We start from the raw sequence: 19100 nt of genomic DNA on the forward strand, positions 1-19100 counted from the left end.
CACACACCGTTCATGACACACAGGTGATCAGAAAAAAAAACACACACACACACACACCCTCCTCCTGGCTGCACTTAAGAGAATCAAACAGGACATGGATTATATGCTGGTATTCTCCTCATGTCCAAACTGATGTGCATGAGGGCCCTTGTCTAATTAGCTGATCTGCATAGCTGTCAGACCCAATGGTCACATGTAGCGCTGAGGATTGTGGATGTTTTGACTTGGGCAAGGGTTAGGTGGAATCACATATTCACTCTGCATTCAGTTATTGTTTGTCATGCATGTCGCTGACTGCTCAGGAGGACTGAGCAGATACATGCTCTCGCACACACACAAGAGGCTGGGTGATGGTAGTTTAATTCTGAACACATCTCTCTCAGAGAGGGACTGACCCAGGTGTCCTCATTAGTCTGCATTTTATTAGGCAGGAGCATTAGTGGCTCGCAGCTGCTGGCATAGCCACACACACATTTTATTGTCTGAGTGGTTGAGTTATGTTGCCGTACGATTGTAGATAAGGTGTTTATACCCTGACAGAGGGGCAAGGCAGGATTTAAGGCAGTGTTTGTGGAAGGATTTAAAGGGATAGTTCACCCAAAAAGGAAAATTCTGTTATCATTTATTGTCCCTCATGACAATTTTTTTATGACTTTCCTATTTCTGCGAAACACAAAAGAAGAAATTTTGAAGTCTCAGCTGTTTCTGTCCATAAAGTATTGTTAAAGTCAATGGGGTCTAAAACTTTCAAAGTCTAAAAAAAGGATCACAATCACTTTGCTAAACAGATTGATCCTTTATTTACTCTCAGATCAAATCAAAACATTGGGCAGTGTACAGTACATATGTGCAGTTGACAATCAAATACGGCAACACAAACCTTAAATATAATGATCAAATGACATTAAGAACCAATATGGCTTGATGTTATTTGAAGTTACACTTTAGTTTGTGTACACTTATGTTAATCAATGTTTTGATTTGAATAAAGGCTTAAATCTTGATCTGTTTATCATGCAAATTTTATGTTTTGATTTGATTTGATGTTTAAGTTTAGTTTTTTTTTTATTTTTAATTTTATATTTTATATTTCAAATTTCGGAGAAATTCTTCAAAAAGCTTATTGTATTAATTTCATGCAACCTGTGTGTCCTTTTCGGAGCTTGAAAGCTTTGGACTTTTATTATGAAAGGGTTTGGAACATTTTGGTTAGAGTTTGTGCAGGATTTAAAGGGATAATTCACAAAAAAATGACATTTTCAAAATGACTTATGTCATGCATGACTTTTTTTTTTTCCTGTGGAACACAAAGAAGATATTTTGCAGATGTTTCAGCTGTGTCTGTCCATATAGTATTACAGAAGTCAGTGGGGTCCAAATCTTTCAAGCTCTAAAAAGGATCACAATCCCTTTGAATAATGAATAGACTGATCTTTTATTCACTCTTGAATCAAATCAAAATATTGGTTAAGATTCATATACAGATGACACAGACGACATCAAATATGGTGACAAATTTCAAACATCAGTGATGTTTGGACAAGTGACTTGCAAGTACCTTGATGTTAGTTGATGTTAAAGATGTTTGATGTTCACTTGTGTTAATCATTTTTTTGATTTGATTTGAGAGTGAATAAATACTTAAATTTTAATCTTTTAAAATCACACAAAGATTGTATCACTTCAGAAGACCAGTCAAATAGATTAATTTTGTTACCTTTATGTCCTTTTTGGAGCGTGAAAGTTTTGGATCCCAGTGACTTTCATAATATAACCTAGACAAAAACAGCTGAAGTGTTCTTCAAAATGCTTCTTAATATAATGTTTCAGACAACATGAGGCTAATTAAATGATGACAATTTAAATTTTTGGGTGAACTATTCCTTTAAGGCAGGGATTATGGCAGAATTTGAGGCAGAGTTATAATGTGGTAGATTGGCATGACTGTGAGTCATGTGCCTTATTGACTTGTCTGGAGTCCCAAATTTGCCTTCTCAGGATTCCCTCTCCAAACTGTTTTAATATCAGCATCTATTTCTCTGCTTCCTTCTTCATCTCTGCCTCAATCAGCTGTGCTCATTAGTTAGTCAAACAGCTGCTTCCCATTGTAGTGTGATTCTAAAGCTCTCTCTGATTCAGTGAGCGTGATGTTGATGGGGACGTCTGGCTCTTAATGGGCTCCTGATCACAGATGAGGCTGGAAACCACTGAGGGCTTGGTGAGGAATGAGGAAATGGGGGCCAGTCAACTGGCTGAGAGTCCAACAATCTATTTATGCCGACACTCTGCATTTTACTGCCAATCGATTGAAATGTGCATATCAGAAGACTCAATATCCAGACGTATCTCTGTAGCAAAACAAAATTTCTGTTCATGTTTCAATTTCTCTCCCTCACCTTACATATGGAAAAGAACATGAAATTATATTACGTGTTGGATGCTGCAACTGGTTGACCAGCTTCATCAGCCAAGTTAACAGGGTTGAGTTCCACCAAACAGACCAGCACAAAACCACCCCTAGCCAGCATAATCTGAACCAGCATGGAAATTCATGCTGATCTAATATAGTTTAGCAGGGCTTCTATTTAACAGTGCTTCCAATTCTCCATCTCTTTCCCTATTTATCTTTTACTTAACACCAGGTCAGTAAATGATGAAAGAAATGCATGACGCAGACTTCGAAAGACATTCTGTCATCATTTACTCACATGTACAGTAGTGGCAAAAAGTATTGGCAGTGACATAAATTTTGTGGTTTGCAAAATTTGCTGTTGTGGTGTTCATTGACATTGTTTCTAGATTATGTCACTGCCAATACTTTTGGCCATGAATGCAGAGACTGAATTTAAATTTTTCTGCTCCTTTAAACAGGGTCTCAATGTGAATCTGAGGCTTTTAGTAAAGCACTGTGCATTGTGTGTTCCATTTCCTAATTTTGGAGGTAATTCAGGACCTTTTTTCAGCTGTTCTTTGCCTGGTCTTAGTCTAATGAACATGATTATGAAAAAAATAAAAACATCCTAACGGCTCAGCAGAATGAATCCAATTTCACAGCAGTATTTAGGACACGTCCTCTTTTAGGTGGTTGCTTGCATCATGTACCTTCACAAACTTTCTCTAATGGGGAAAAGTATTATGTAATGTTTGGGATTCATGTTTAATGACTGCGTAATATGTACGAAACATTACTCGGCTAGGATTTGCTCTTGACAAGCGGGTGTCATTTAGTAGGTTATTGTGCATGTAACTGATTAATGTCACCTTCTCCATAAGCTGACGGAGCTGTCTGCTGCGTGGGTCTCGATTACACATGTTCTGTGCTGGAGCCACAACTGTGCAGATACATTTCCCATCTGCATCTTGTGCCGAGCTGTAGATCTGCCAGCCCTCCTCTGGGCTCGGATATAGGGCCTGCATAGAGAAAGCGATAGAGAGATGAACAAAAAAAAAGATAGCAAAAGATGCATGGAAAGACAGAGCAAAATGCATGAGCAGAATAGAATGTGGCATCTGTGAGAGGAGGACGTTTTGATCAGCTTAGACACTTGGAGGAAATAGAGCTTCTTTGGATCGATAAAGCTGCTTTTTCATGGGCGGTGGAGTCAGGAGATGGATGTCTTGAAACAATGTACAGGCTTAAATGCACACACACACACACACACACACACACACACACACACACACACTTGCTTTTTATCATAGTGGGGATTTTCCATTGACTTCTACTGTTTTTATACTGAGATGATAATGGTTTCTACCCATACTACAGAACAAAATCTCACACAAACCTTTCTGCTTTTGCGTTAATGGAATAGTAAAAAGTTAAACTCAATCCAAAACATTTGTGGCATAATATTAAATATTAACTGTTCATTCTTTTCTTTAAAAAAAAACAAAAACAAAAACAAAAACAAAAAACAAACAGAGGTGCTAGTGAGGTATTTAATGGAAGTGAATGGGGCCAATTTTGACAGAAAACTGAAATGTGAGGCTTATCTTTTTTTTTTATTAAGGCACACATTCATTCTTCTGTTAACAATGCGTATTAATTTTGCTGTAAAGCTGTTTAAATAAATTTTACAGTTGGGTTTATGGTTTTGGCTTGGCAACAAAGTTGTAAATTTGGATATATACAATTAGAAAGCATTTTTTTAAATACTAAAATCATTGTTTATCTCCCATGGCTGTATTATTGAAACTGTGAATATTTGATTTTATGCTGACTGACCCCATTTACTTCCATTTTACATTAAGTGCCTCACTATAGCCCAGGAAGGACAAGTGGAAATTAATGGTTGTGGTAATCAACATTGACACAAATGCTTTCGATTAAGTTTAACTTGTAGAGAACACAATTTGCTATGTTTATGAAGCTGGTGATTTTACATTTCAATTGAGATCATGATTTCTGCAATATTTGCCGGCTGGCTATTTATTGTGAACATTCTATTTTAATTTGGTATTTATGTTATCTTGCATTGGCAAGAAGCCTCCACAAACTTTTATTGTTGCAGTTGTCAGATTTCAAAAGTTTACCCCAAATCAGAGCTTTCTACATAAATCGATACATTTTCTGCTTTCCGTTTACTAAATCTTCCCAACCTGGCAACCATGCTCACTCTACTTTACAGAAAAAGCCCTGATGAGCTAAAAACACTAGCAGACAATTTACTTATTATTGAGATAATCTGCTCAAATGAAAGTGCAATACAGCCAGTCTGTTTTCTTTCACAGGGTTGTTTGAACTGTTTGCTGTGAATAAATCTTTGAGCAAACCATGCAAGTTGACATTCTCTTGATTAGTGCTTATGTGAAAATGCTATAAATCTGATGAAATGTAAAAAAAAAAAAAAAAAAAAAAGGCAATAATCATATTTAATAATTATGATTATATTTAATGGTAATTAACTGTTGAACCATTATTAAGCAGCTTTTTTTTTTTTGCGCTATCATTAAAGACTAAAAGAAGAATAAAGCCAGATTGGAAAAGAACAATTGATGATGTCATTAAAGATTGACAGCATTTACAAGAAAAAGGAGTGATAATAAAATGTCTTCTCCTGCTCTAACCTTCCCATTTTCATTCTCTCTTACCCTCTTCTGTGTTTTTCATTCTCACGCTTCACTCTCTCTCTCCCCACACTTCCCTTATCAGATTAAATGACCGATTGGACAGAGAGACTATGTGATTGGAGAGTAAAGCAGCAGCCGCCCCATGAGCTCACTGTCACATCCCGTCTCTCCTGCCAATCCCTGCCACTCTCTCTTCTCTCTCTGTCTCCTTCACTTTTTCACTCCCTCCACATCACTCCTTTTCTTCCACAGTCTGTCCTCTTCTCACCTTCCTACCATTCTCATCTGTTCCTTTTTCCTGTGTCTTCAGCTCTGTTTATCCCTGAGCAATCTCTCACTCTCTCAATTTAATTCAAATTACGGCAATTCAACTCAGTAATGCTTTATTAGCCTGCCAGGCAAATGTAATTTCACAAAATCAAAAGGAATTGATTTGTAAATTTAGATGCAGAGGCAATAAAAAAAATACAGGTTCACAAATGATCACAATGAATGTTATTCATTCAAGTCAAATTTATTTGTATATCTCTTTTCACAATACATACTGTTCTGTCTACAGTGACGTGCATTGTTTTTCATTTTGATAGAACAATTTATGGCTCTATGAATGGTGACAAAACCACGTTTCATCCTCTGCTTGTGTCTAATGGAAGCGTCTCCATGTGCTATGCTCCCTTGAAAAACAACTGATCAAGCTTGATTTCTGCGTTTTGACTGTCAGTTGTGTTTCCTTCTACTTAAATTCTTTGCTAGACAAATAACGTGCAAATTTTCAATCCCTTTTGAAGGTCTATATTCATTCGTTGTGGAGCTGCAATTTATTTAAACCATCTAATGGTGCTTGTCTTTTCAATTATATTGGTTTGTTGAATCTGGAGATGCAGGCAAAAAATTGATTGTTGTTTTGATTAATTCTGGCTTGAGAAAATTTCTCTCTCTATATCTGTTTCTCCAATTTATTCTCCATCCCTGTCTCTCCCCTTGAGCACATTTTCATTTAGATAGCATGGGCTCCCTATTTTCAGTAACAACCTCTCCCTCTCTCTCTCTCAAAAGAAACAAACAAAACACAAAAACATGAAATGACATTACATATGAAAGGTCTAAAAATCCACCAAACTGTTTTTTTTTTTTTGTTTTTTTTTTGACCAAGTAGATTGCAACATAAATTCTCCCATCTCATTCCGGTGAAGGTGCTTGCAAAGCCTGAAGGCATGAGAGACAGACACACATACAGTACAAGCACTAACACTCAACATTCACACACACACACGGTTCTCGGTGGTTCAGATTCACACTCATATTTGATAAGGTTTGTCTAGCTCAAAGTCATTAGCCTCATTCCTTCTGTTCATCTAACCTCTTGTTTGTAAAGTACATGCTGATTTGCATAAGAATGCCACATACTGTTATAAAGGGCTTCTCTGGCCACTGTGCTATTTTCCTGTCCAGTCTGGCATTCAGTGGCTGTCAAATCTAGCAGGGTCCTCACTTCCATTAGCAGTGATTTTTCTATGCTTTGTGTCAATATCAACAAACACTCGCTGAAACTGCACTGCCATCCTGGATGGAATTTTCCCAGGTGAGCTGATACAGAAATCCACCCTTCTCTGCAAGATGAGCACGGACTGGTCTGCCGGTTCGTCTCAGAAATGCCGTTTTCTGGCTGTCCGCTCCATTGACCACTCGTAGCTGATGGGAGACTAGCCCAAGCATGTCTCGCCCTGGCCTGAAAGAATGCGGTTTTCAATTATTGGTCGAGTGTATTACCACCCTAACATTTCATCATCAGTCTCATTCCCGTCCCGATGGACCTGCGGCTTAGTGTCTGAGCACGTCAGATACGGTTAGCGTCGAGCTCCGGCTCAATCTATACGCCAATCTGCCACCCGCAGCCCCTCAAGTGGATAAAACTGTCGCATCAATCATCGGAGCGGTACATGCACCTCACATGTTAAACATCAGTGCGGCATGTGTGCCCATCCGACGGGTGGAACACATGAGCCAGGAGGCCAATGGGGAGCTGCGCTTTCGCATAAATATGCTTTCTGTTCATTAATGTTGCATAAATGTTGAGTTTTAATTTAAGAACTGATTAGAATCACCCCTGGACTCATTACCACCCACCAATTCATTCTGCTGTAATTTCCTCTCATCTACGGCTAATGGCAGAGTAGAGAACGGGGGGCACACAAAAACACACACCCCATATCACTCACGGATGTGCGTAGCATCTCCCCTTTTTCAGATCTTCCCATCCTTTCCAGCATCTGTACTGCATGTGAGTGCATGATACGGAATAGGCCAGTTATTTATGAACAAACAGGTCAGATGAAATGAGCCACGTTTTAATTAGTAATGGTTGAGCTGTCATCCGTAAACGGCAGAGTGAGTGTATCCGTGTGAGTCTGTTTTTTTTTCCTTCTCATTGGCATTTTACAGCCTGCAAACGATCAAATTACCCTGTCAGTAGTGCGCAGTCTGTTTGCTGGCATTTATGAAGACAAGCGAGTAAATGAAGTTGCTGATCATATGTTGCGTATCCTAATCAGGTGTGACACGATAAGGCAGAAAACAAGAAATGGGTTATCTTCTGTGTTCATTTTAGTTGTTTTCTTAACCTGCCGTGGTCATGGTAAGTGATGAGCAAGACATTCTGTCAGCTGCTTGGTTTCTATTTCTGTCGCTCTGACCAGGGTAAACCCTGTCTGCCGTGAAATCACATTGGTCCAAAATCCCTCTCCACATCACTGGATATTAAAGGTCATTTTTGTCCTCATTTAAAAAGTTTTACACAAGAAAATCAATAGTAGTTGAGAAAAACGTTTAAAATCAAGTACACTTATGTGAGATAATTCCAGTCATATCTGCAGCCTAATAAAAGCGGTTTTATTTTTCATTAACTGGGTCACCTCAAGGGGGCGGCCATGTTGAATCACATGACGCAGTCACTTGTTCAATAAATTAATCATGGTTGACAACAATTATGTGGCTGACAGCTCTTCAAGTGTAGTCTGAAATATCGTAATTACAAGTTTCGTGCACATGAATGACCGTGCAAAATCCTATTTACGGGTGGGGAAACTCAGAATTCCAGATGATACACGAGTTGCTGGGTTGTGACACTGGAGGTTGCATTTCAATTTGAAAAAGTGGAAACACTGGTCCATAATATACATAATATCATATAATATATATTTATTTAATGCCATACAAGTACATTAGTAAGTGGAAAGCAAGTATGTAGTGAATTATAATGAATAATTTTGGAAGTTACTTTGCTGTATTTCACTCATTTTAAAGTTGTGTTGTGTGGATCAACTGATAGGCAACAAGTGTAAAGTTAATCACTCTTTTAGACTCATGTCTGTAATATGAAAGGAAAACATTCATCAGTCATGTCACTATACAGCTTTATAAATAAAATAATGCATTTCTATGGACAAAATGCATCTGGAAAACAGTGAAAATAGTAGAGTACACACACCAAGCTGCTTCGGGAAAAATGCAAAAATACAATGCTGCCCAAAACATGAGAATGGTTTAAATTAAACACTCCATTTGCATAATTAGACAGAGCACAAGGAGTGCAATAATTCAGACTAAAATATATATTTGTTAAAATATTTCTTGTTAGAAATTCAATGCATGTTTAAAATCTACATATAGCAATTGTCTTTTTATTACCGAGTTGTCACAATAAAGGGACTATTGTAATTAACTATACATTGAATATAATTACTACTGTATGTTCAGATGAGTGAATAAGTGTGTTCCTCATACTAGGTAACATTGAGTTTGTGACTTTCTTCATTTTTAATTTAGTGATTTTAACTTATGCTTTATAATGGTAGGCAAATAGTTATTGATTTAAAATGTAAAAATGGTAACAAAGTTGGGATTTTTTCCATCTGGTTAATCAATTAATCAAATAAATCCTTAACAGAGTAATAAATAAACGATTATTAAGTAACCTTTAGTTGAGGCCCTATTTGTCACATTGCGCAGCCTTTTTAGTTTACAGAAAGATTTATTTTCACTGGAAAGCTGTTTTGTTGTACCTGGTCAGAACACTATGTGGGAGCCTAAATTTGTTTTGAGCTCTGAGCCATTACACATTACAAGGATAAGAGCAGCACTGAGAGCAAAGACTGATGGGAGATCAGAAACCAATCTGGCACATTTCACTCTATAGGGATAACATCATAGCTAAATGGTGTCCTAGGCATCACAAAGGAATAATCGGCAAGTTGAGACCCTAAATTGATGTCCCACCGGTCCAAGCTCACTTAACCAACACCTCAATTGTACTCCAACACAAAAAAAAAACAAGTGAAAGGCATGGAAAAAAGCACACCGAGAGATCGAGAACAACAGACCAAAGGAGGATAGAACCTGGTGTGAGGGCAACAGATAACAAGATGCCGCAGCTAGTGTTTGTGTGAGCAGGATGGAAAGAAACACCAAAAAAAAAAAAAAAAAAGGCACTGGGTGAAAGCAGAGAGCTGCTGAGGGGGAAGATGCTGCGATCTAATTTCAGACCTAGAGTGGCAGTTTCTTACTCAGCCGAACCGCTGCCAAAGCCTGACACCAGCTTCATTACGTGCCCAGCCCTCATTGTGAGCCACACACACTGTTTGACCTTTACCAGCCTCGATCCTGCAGTCTGATCTTCAGCCTCGGCTCAGTTGGAAACCGTCACACACATCCCACACATTCCCTACTGAGGAGAAGCTACCCAGGTATCAATGTCCAATTGCGAAAACGGAAGCTGATCAATAGGCACTGAGAGCAGGAAGTTGCGCTTCCTCTCACTCCCCGTCGCCACTTCTGCTCATGATCTCCTGCTGGCCTTTACTTTGTGGCTGCTATTAACACATTACAGAAAAGATTAACCAATTACAGTGGCACGCTTGGCCCCCGAGACGTCTGTGGGTTTGAACCTAGGGCAGTTTTCATTAGACCAATCTCTGAGCTCAGCACTGTAGTCTGGACATAAATGAGATCGTAAATCTGTAGGCTCCATTTCATGAAAGGGACAGGAAGTCTATTACTTCTTTCATAAGAAGCGTGTGGGAGATGGCCACGAGTGTCGATGGCCACGAGTTGTTTTCTACAGAAAGACCTTTATTGGTGTTCTGTAAACCCAGGTTTCCACAGTAACAAGGAGAGAGAAAATTGCCTTATTTTTCTCCTTAGATGTCCTTTAGTGTGTTTTTGTTTGTCTGAGCCTTTTTTACCATTCTCTCTCTCTGTCTCTGTTTTTCATCAACATAAGGCTGTGGAGTGGAGCTTTGTGATTACATATTACCCTGAAGCCCAACATTGGCATCTGTCTCCACTCTTAACATGGATGTGAGCTTCTACCATAGCTCCGAGCACTGCTTCTATTGTAACATACTTCCATAACACTCATGAACAACTATAAATATCCAGAATCCTTGTAAAACACAGATTCTGATGCATTAACATGAATGTCCTGCATAAACACAGTTGCCAGTCTTCCCTCTCTAAGCTCTAAAACAGTGGTTCCTTAATTCAAGTCCTCACGTAGCATCGCTCTGCACATTTTGTATGTATCTCTTATCACTTCAGACGTTTCTTCTATTAGACCATACAGTAAGTGCCCTGCGAAATGGACATCATGGGATATTCCGCCATGATTCCAGTTCGAAGGAAGCATATGTTCCATTCAAAGGGCATTAAAGTGTACAAGACTTGAATTTAAAATTTAAATTGTATTTATTTACAGAGTTATATTATGTCACACTTCACACTTCTCTAGTAAGTTTCGTCCATGTGTGGAGATGCTGCAGGCCGTGGCGTAGTGCAAATCTATGAATGAATGTTCCATAGTGAAGAAAACTTCAACAAATTTCCTGTGCTCTTCCTGTCAATCGGAAAACAGTTCATGGAGCTCTTTACTAAGGTGCTGGTTATCTGAATGAGGTGTGTTAAATAAAAGCGACATGCGAAATATGCGGAGTGTTGGTACACGAAGACTGGACTTGAGAACCACTGTTCTAAGACACAAAAATAGAACAGCAGAAAACTGGGGAATGAGATATTACTCTGTTTGTCCTCTGAGAACATTTAGATGCTCAGTTTCCTACAGGCTCTCTTAAAGATTGCCCTGCTTTTGCCTCTGAAAATAATGGTTTCAGCTAGCAATTTTGAGCATGGTATTGATAATGTGACTGAAGTGTTGGAAGAGCTTCCACTCCAATAAAGTCCTGCTTCTTCAGATCTGCAAATGTGCCAGTCAAGGACAGGGTCTCGCATCAATATGATTTATAGGTGTCTTAACTACAGGAATATTAATAATTATGTGAAGGTTGCTCACAGTCCTTCATCTTATCGTCAAAGACATCAATCCCCGGTTTCACAGACAAGGCTTAAGCCTAGTCCCAGACTAAAATGTAAGTTTGAGCTGTTTTAACAGAAAGAATCTAGCACTGATTGATCTTAAAAAATGCGAGTGCCCTTGTTTTGTCTCAAGATGCACCACAGTAATGTTTCTTCTAATGCATGGTTATAAAAATGACTTGAGTGTCCTAATTAAACTATGGCTTAATCCTGGTTTAGCCTAAGCCCTGTCTGTGAAACCAGGCCCAAGAGTAGTTTCCTGTTCAGCAGCACCTTTTTGAGGTGGAACCATGAGGTTTATATTACATTGAGAAAGCTATTAGACATTAGCATTTATGTTCATCCGAATGGCGGTTGCTGGACTGCCATCTTAGCTTATTGGACCACTTAAGTTTTTAAGCCAATCACCTGAGCTGTTAATACCATGTGAATAATCACTTTGGGGCTGTGCTGATGACAGCGTTGACAGCGCTGATTGGCTGATTCACCACAATAACAAACACAGTCCCAAAACATACACTAGCTGATATCCTAAACTTTTTAAGGTCCATTATATTCTTTTAAGAGTGCTCCAAAACAAAACCAAACAGACTTTATTAAAATGAATATATGTGCTTGCAAATATAAATAAATAAAATACAGCTAATTTTGATTGACCGCAGATGGAGAAACATGCTTTTCACAGTCACAGATGTTGTAACAGCATCTACCAACATGGGCTAACAAGGCTACCCTTACAAAAAAGAAGTTTATTCTTTTAAACTAAAAATAGGAAAATATGCTTTTAGTTTACTTTTTATGTACTCCTCAGAAATATACTTAAAATGACATTTAAGTATACTTGACTTATACTTACAAAAAGTCTAAATATATTTGAGCTATACTAGTGCTTCTAGAATCAGTGTTTTCTTTGTTATACGGTAGAGGGCACTAGTATACATCTTTTATACAGAATTCCCCCCCAAAAAAAAACAAGTGAAGAAGAAAAAAAGAAACAACAGTTATTTTTAATGATCATCTGACATGAAACAGCATCAAAACTGTAACATTATGGAATAAAATGTCAACCGATGAAGAGGAAATAATTATAGTCAAGCTTTGCGGTGTTGAATGACTCCATCTACATTTTGATTATCATTCTGAATCCAATTCATAGTCTTTTTTCAGCTTTTTGTTCAAAATGTTATTTTTTATGAAACTTACCCACATTAAAGTGTTTTAAGTGTTTAAATGTTCTAGCATGAAGTTAGAATAAAATGTTTTTGTTTACAAGCAGATACCCTGTTCTTTCTTTGGATGTTTTGTATGTTCAGATATTCATGTAATAAAATATATACAAATTAAAACCTAAATAGGGACATAGTAGTATACTTATAGTATGACGTAAAGTTCACTTAAAGAAAACTTATGAGTATACTTGCAGTATAAAACTACTAAACTAGTAGTTCACTGAGACTATACTTCAAAGTGTACAAAGTATTTAATTAGTAAACTATCAGTACACCTATAAGCTCACTTTTAGTATAATTGCAGTACAAACTACAAACAGAGGTAAACTAGTTGTGTACTCAAAGTTTGCTACTGTTATACTGAAAGTATACTTAAAAGTATACTTTTATATACTAGAAAGTGGGCCAATTTAGTCCCAAGGAGTATTGAAACAGTACACTTACAAGTATACTACTAGAACGCTGATATTTGTATACTTGCTACATAAAGTATACTTAAATATATACTTGTACTTTACTTAAGTATACTTAATAAAATAAACTTTAAGTATACTACTTTTTGGTAAGGGTAATCAGCAACACTTTGACCTTTTGGATCAGCCCAAATAGTAAATAAACCTGAAGACTAAGGTGAGTCTGATTAGATGTCCCTTCAAGGCTGTGAATCTCAATGTTGTCATCTGTGGGTGTGTGTGGTGGTGACAGCAGCCGAAGTGATTCAACCTCACTTTCTCATCAGCAACGGCTGAGCAGAGCTGTGTTTTGCTGTTTTCCTAACAGACAGAGCTGAGCCACTCTTAAAATTCCAAAGCTCCCCATGTTTCCAATTCCCACGGAGTCAGTAGAGTTTAGCAGAATGTTGTTTCTGGTGCTTATGTACAGTATGCATATCGGTTTCTGTGACAGTCCTTTAATATTTTGGTCCAGTGAAAATGAAACTGCAGCTGATATCATGGCTTTGTTAAGCGTTTGTTCATTACACATTTGTTGCAAATTGTCCTACAGCTTCTCACTCACCTCTTATTTATTTCTCATAATCGAGGAGACAGGTAGTGTCAGACTCACCCCTGAACCAGTGGTATTTGCCACACACATTCGCCTACACAAACATATAATAAACTCTTTAACCAGCAATAATTGCGGTATTGAGACATTCCTATATACTTGCTTTTGTGCAGCTCTGCTGCTCTTGCTGTTTATATCTAAAGGTAGTTTCCATACCTACATGAGTTTTTTTTCTCCTTATAGGTGAAGTGTAACTTAAATAAGTAATTTGTAGATTAGCTTTCTAAAAAAAAAAAAAGTGACTTTGTCGCCGTTTTAAATTTTAAAGTGATGATCTTTACAAGTGACTAGGGATGCAACGATAGCATTTTTTCAGACCGATCCGATACCGATCCAGTCCGATACCAGGACATTTTTTTTAAATCAATGTAGAATTTCTATACTTCTCTGTGTTGACGTGATTGTGATGCCGAGAGCCGTGGGAACGGGTTAAGGCCGTCGGAGTAATTGGAAATGAGCGACACCTGCACTACTCAACGGTCTCGAGTCCCACGGAGAGTCTAAACTCTGGTAAAATGTTACACATTGCTCTTTGTGTTGTTTTAAAATACATTCATGAAAAAACAAGTATATACATTTATATAGAAATCTAAAAGACTTTCTTTTAAATGTATAGCAGTAATAAAGGCAGCAACAGCTGCACGGCCCTGCAAGTCCACATAGAAAAGTTGGTACAACACACAAGCTGCTCTGCTCGAGTTCTCTTCAGTTCTCTCTTCACAGCAGTTCAGTCAGTGTACTGTTTGAGTAAATGAATCCCCCCGGGATATTGGTTGATTTCGACCCAGAGGGAGTGTTAGTCACGTTAAAAAACTAAATAACTGAAGTAATTTGCTGATTAATGCTTACTGGAGACACAAACCGTTTCAAACGATTCAGTCCGATTTGGTGAACTGGTTCAACCGGTACACTAAGAAGAACTGGTTAAATCGAACGATTCATTCGCAAACCGGACATCACTAGGTACAAAAGGAAGATATATTGATATGTAGTGTATTAAATCTGTGCATTTGTTTATTGAGCCCTTTCTTTGAACAGTTTTAAACCTCAATTATTGTGCGCTCTTGAAGAGAGTTTCATCGTTTTGACTGTTGTAACCTAACGCAACACGCAGTTTGATTGCTGAATGGAGGATGACAGACAGCCACAGCGGAAAGAAGAGTTTAGTTGAACTTGAATTTAATGATTTAAATATTAATCTGTACCTCACACTGAACTATGGAACAGCTTCAGAACACTTAAAATATAGTGCACAAAAACGTTTTGGTGCATTATAATGTTTTTGTGCCTTTCGTGGGGCTCAGCAATAACACAAAATAGTATACGCACAATATCTGATTTGGATCGGTCTCGTCTGACCGATACCCGATCCGCAGAAAATGCCAGTATCGGAGCCGATACCGATCCTGAGTATGGGATCGATGCATCCCTACAAGTGACAAGTTCACATGACTTAGCAGCTGAGCTGAGAAGGGCAAAAAAGAGCAAGTGAAGCATGGTGTGATTGTTGCTCGGAGCTGATGGAATACGGCACACTTAACGCATAGCAGTGACATGATGGTCGACTGGATAGTCATGTGGGTCCAAGATCATCATGGCAGCATGGAAGACAAGTTGATTTGAAGAGAATAAAGGATATCCCTGCAGCCTGCTACAAGTCCATCAGTCACTCTGCTTCACGGACCACACCTCCATTCTGCAGCTCATTTCACATGATCATCACCTCATCTCAAGAACAGAGGGATGCATCTCTCTTTCTGACTGAGAGCAAACTGCTTCTGAGATTAGATTTTGAGCCTATACAAAGCCAGATCGCTTTGGATGGGTTCACACTTATCACAGAGAATAAATGAGTCCCCGGCATGAGAGTAACATCTGTCTAATGCCTCAAATCTAAAAACGAAGGCCTTCGCTTCAGGGAAGTTTTTTTTTTTTATGTATGCAAATTTCCCCTTGGATTTTCCTTGAGGTGAGGTGAGGTGAGGTGAGGCAATGTTTTAAAGTGATTGCTTGAATTGAGATACGGGGGAAGTTCACAAATGCTAATGTGTTTTGGGTAATGATGACAACCGATAGTGGAGCTTCAGTGGGTGCCACTTTAGCTTAATAAATAAATGTCCTGAACAATTTTGGCTCATTTTCCAATAGTTTCCACTTTGCAGCCATTTGAAATAGGCATTATCACATTTCTGGAGCTTGCACGTAACCTGAGCTTTAGATTTGTGCGACATTCAGCACTGAACTGAGAATGCCTTTTAAATGCCAATTCAGTTCTTTAATGGGAATTAAATTTAAATCAAAGTAGCAAATAGGATGCAGAATTGCAGATTCTAATTTGATTGTAAGCAAGTGTAAATTTAAATTAATTGAAATTCCTGAAGTTCACATGAATATATTTAACTTGTAAAGCCAAATTTGTCAAGACTGTTGGCTTTACAGAGCAAAGTCGGAATGTTTTTAATCATCAAATTTAAATCAAATTTTAATCTGGCTTGATATGAAGCAGTGTTGGTGTTGACTGTAGAATTCCACATGTTAAACAGCTCTACAGAAAAGGAAGGCTCCATCCCTACAGCTTTTAGCTTGTGGTGAGTAGTAACAGTCTTCCAAAGCGAGTGTGAACGTGTTAGACAAAGCTGTGATAGACAGTTTCGGCAGGCTCCTCTTCTAAGACAGATGGAAATCAGTGTAGGCATCCTGACCGACCCAAACGACCCCTACAGCGTCTCCTCTCTCATCCAGATGGAATGCGAGTGACTCCCCTGGCCATAAGCTACGCTGGGTGGGGGAGTGAATGCCAAGACTCTCTCCACCCTTCAATACCCCAAAATGGTCTCCACCCTCAATTAGGTGCCCTTGAGCAAGGCACTGAACCCCAACTGCTCCCGGGGCGCCGGCTGCTCGGGTGTGTGATGTTCACTGCTCTCCGATACTACACAGCAGATACCCCAGGCAGTCTCTCAACATTAATGATCCAGAAAACGTTACAGGGATCACATCTCACTCTCCATTCACCCTCTTCCTCCTGCTCACACTTGGTCTCATTTTTCAATACCCAACATTTGGAAAACAAAAGCATACACACTCACACATGCAAGATAATTACTTACATTCTGGCAGAATTGGGAAGGTTTAAATTTCAGCCAGTGCTTACTTAACCTTTTAAGATATAAGAAAGTGCTTAGCTCTAGAGCAGGGGTATCAACCTCAATTCCTGGAGGGCCGGAGCCCTGCAGAGTTTTGTTCCAACCCTGCTCACAAGGCACATACCATGTAGTTTTCAAATAAGCCTGAAGGACTTGATTAGTCAGATCAGGTGTTTTGATTAGGGTTAAACTGAACTCTGCAGGGCTCTGGCCCTCCAGGTATTGAGTTTGACATCCTTGCTCTATAGTCTTACTTTGATTTTGTTCGTTTTTTTTTTTTTTTCTGTGTTTTTACTTTAAATGTGACAGCTTTGACAGTGCCAAAGGCCCGGCCTCTCTCCGACAAGGCACTTAATTCTGTTATGGACAGAGACAAAGTGCACAGTTCACAAAAAAAATAAATAAAAAAATAAACCATAGTGGATTTGATTAAAAAGAGAGCATGAGGGGGTGTTAAAAAAAAGAAATGGTGCCTCTTTGGAAGAAAAGAGTTGGCTCAAAATGCTATTAAAGTCTAACCTCATGTCTCGGTACCATCAGCTCCAGCAGACGAGACACTGCCTCATGGAGACATGCCTCCCTGTCTCTATTTGACCTGAACATCAGTCATGAGGTACTTAACTCCTCTCCCCCGCCAAGTGAGGATATCCTCACAGGAGTCATGAATCTCACTGGGTATAACTTCCTCGTCTATCATCTCCCACTGAGAATCACTCACCCACACCAGCCATCAGTTCCACTGTAACCAACCCCCCAAGCCAGACACCCATTCAATTTACCTGCTTCTCACCCTGAAAATGCCCTTTAAAGCCTGTCTAGCAAATCTCTGAGGATTGTAACCACAGAGGAGTGGTTACAACCCCAAAGCCAGACACGCATTCAATTTACCTGCCTCTCGCCCCGGAAAATCCCCCTAAAAGCCTGTCTAGCAAATCTCTGAGGATTGTAACCACAGAGGAGTGTAACTACTCTTTAACACAAAAGGTCCTGACTTATTGGCTTATTCGGATGAGCAAACAGACACACTGACAGATAAACAGACACGAAGAGTAGAAAAGTGAAGGGTTACGCACACTGACGATCCTTTCCGAGGTGCCTGCACGGGAGATGGTGGTTCCATTAAGCCCCACCAGCGAGGGCAGCGTCTGGGACATCCAGTTGGTGACCATGGCCATGGTGCTGAGCACCGCGCCAATTTTCAGGAGCGGAACGCTCATGTCGCCCCCCCAGCCGGCCGCCTGGCCCTAGTGCCCCCCCACACTCCCTGGCGCCGGGGTCCAGATGCAGCGTGATGCACCCTCCTCCTCCCTCTACCTCCAGCCAAGGGACTGGCGGCTGCACGTGTACACAAGAGTCTCAAAACCAGCTCACATGTACCAGCTGCTTGGATCCAACGGCATCACAGCGATGCACAAAACACGTTATTCTTCAGCTGAAGAGTGACTGCCAGTGCCTGACTCGCACTCCTCTGCTCCCTCTCCCTCCCTTCTTCTCTCTCTCTCCTTTCTCTCTTTCAAGATGCTGGGCTGCGCATTGGCTGCATCTATCTCTCTCTTTCTCTCCCTTCCTCTTCCCTCCCCTCCCCCGTCTCTCTCCAGCCTTGTTCCACATCCATCCTTCTGTCTTCTTCCTCTCCTCTTACTCCTTTGCGCCTCTTGATCCCTCTCTTTTGTGAGCACAAAAAATCAGAGAGGCAGATCTTTGTGCAACAATCAGCTGTTTGAAGCTTTCGCTGTTTGAAGGGTTTGTCTTCCCTCACAACCGCACAGAGGCAGCTCACAGCTCGAGCTAAATTAGGATCTCTCTCCATGAGTGGCTTGTTTCTATGAGCGTGAAGAAGAGGAGCTGTACTCCTGGAGTGTTTAATGAGGAAGAGTATGAGGCGTTCCAGTCGACGGCTTTCCCCTGACAGCTCATCAATCACATGTGCTTCTGACACTCCCTAAGATTAATGGGAAATCTGAATGCGGATGGGCACGGAGCTGGTACTTGGCACTAACCAGAGCTGACTGCAGTCCATCAGCAGCTTAGCCATGCAGGCCACTCTCGCTCTCTCCCATCACCCCCAGCCTGAAGCCACATAAGTCACATAATTAAACAGATGAGCCACGTGGAGGCTGTTTAACCTTGAGCGATGAACTGTTGGAGCACTGTCATTCAAGCCTTAAGTAGTACAATGTCACAACTCTTTACTTTTCCCCACTCTTTAAAAACAACCTGT

The 19100-nt window shown here is 39.7% G+C and overlaps 1 protein-coding gene across 2 annotated transcripts in view; it reads right to left on the reverse strand.

Moving 5' to 3' along the window:
• Nucleotides 1-19100, reverse strand: part of LOC109087189 (noelin-2-like) — a 61610-nt gene that overhangs the window by 10861 nt on the left and 31649 nt on the right. Inside the window, exons 1-2 of one of the 2 annotated variants that reach the window (XM_042719164.1) lie at nucleotides 17953-18363; nucleotides 3262-3411 (exon numbers count right to left, since the gene is read on the reverse strand). In XM_042719164.1, coding sequence (XP_042575098.1) covers nucleotides 3262-3411; nucleotides 17953-18096 — 294 coding nt within the window. In that variant the 5' untranslated portion in view covers nucleotides 18097-18363. Of the gene's footprint in view, nucleotides 1-3261; nucleotides 3412-17952; nucleotides 18364-19100 lie in introns of those variants that run through there. The other variant, XM_042719166.1, reaches the window with a different exon arrangement.

This window comes from Cyprinus carpio, chromosome A3 (assembly GCF_018340385.1).
Source record: "Cyprinus carpio isolate SPL01 chromosome A3, ASM1834038v1, whole genome shotgun sequence".
NCBI lineage: Eukaryota > Metazoa > Chordata > Actinopteri > Cypriniformes > Cyprinidae > Cyprinus > Cyprinus carpio.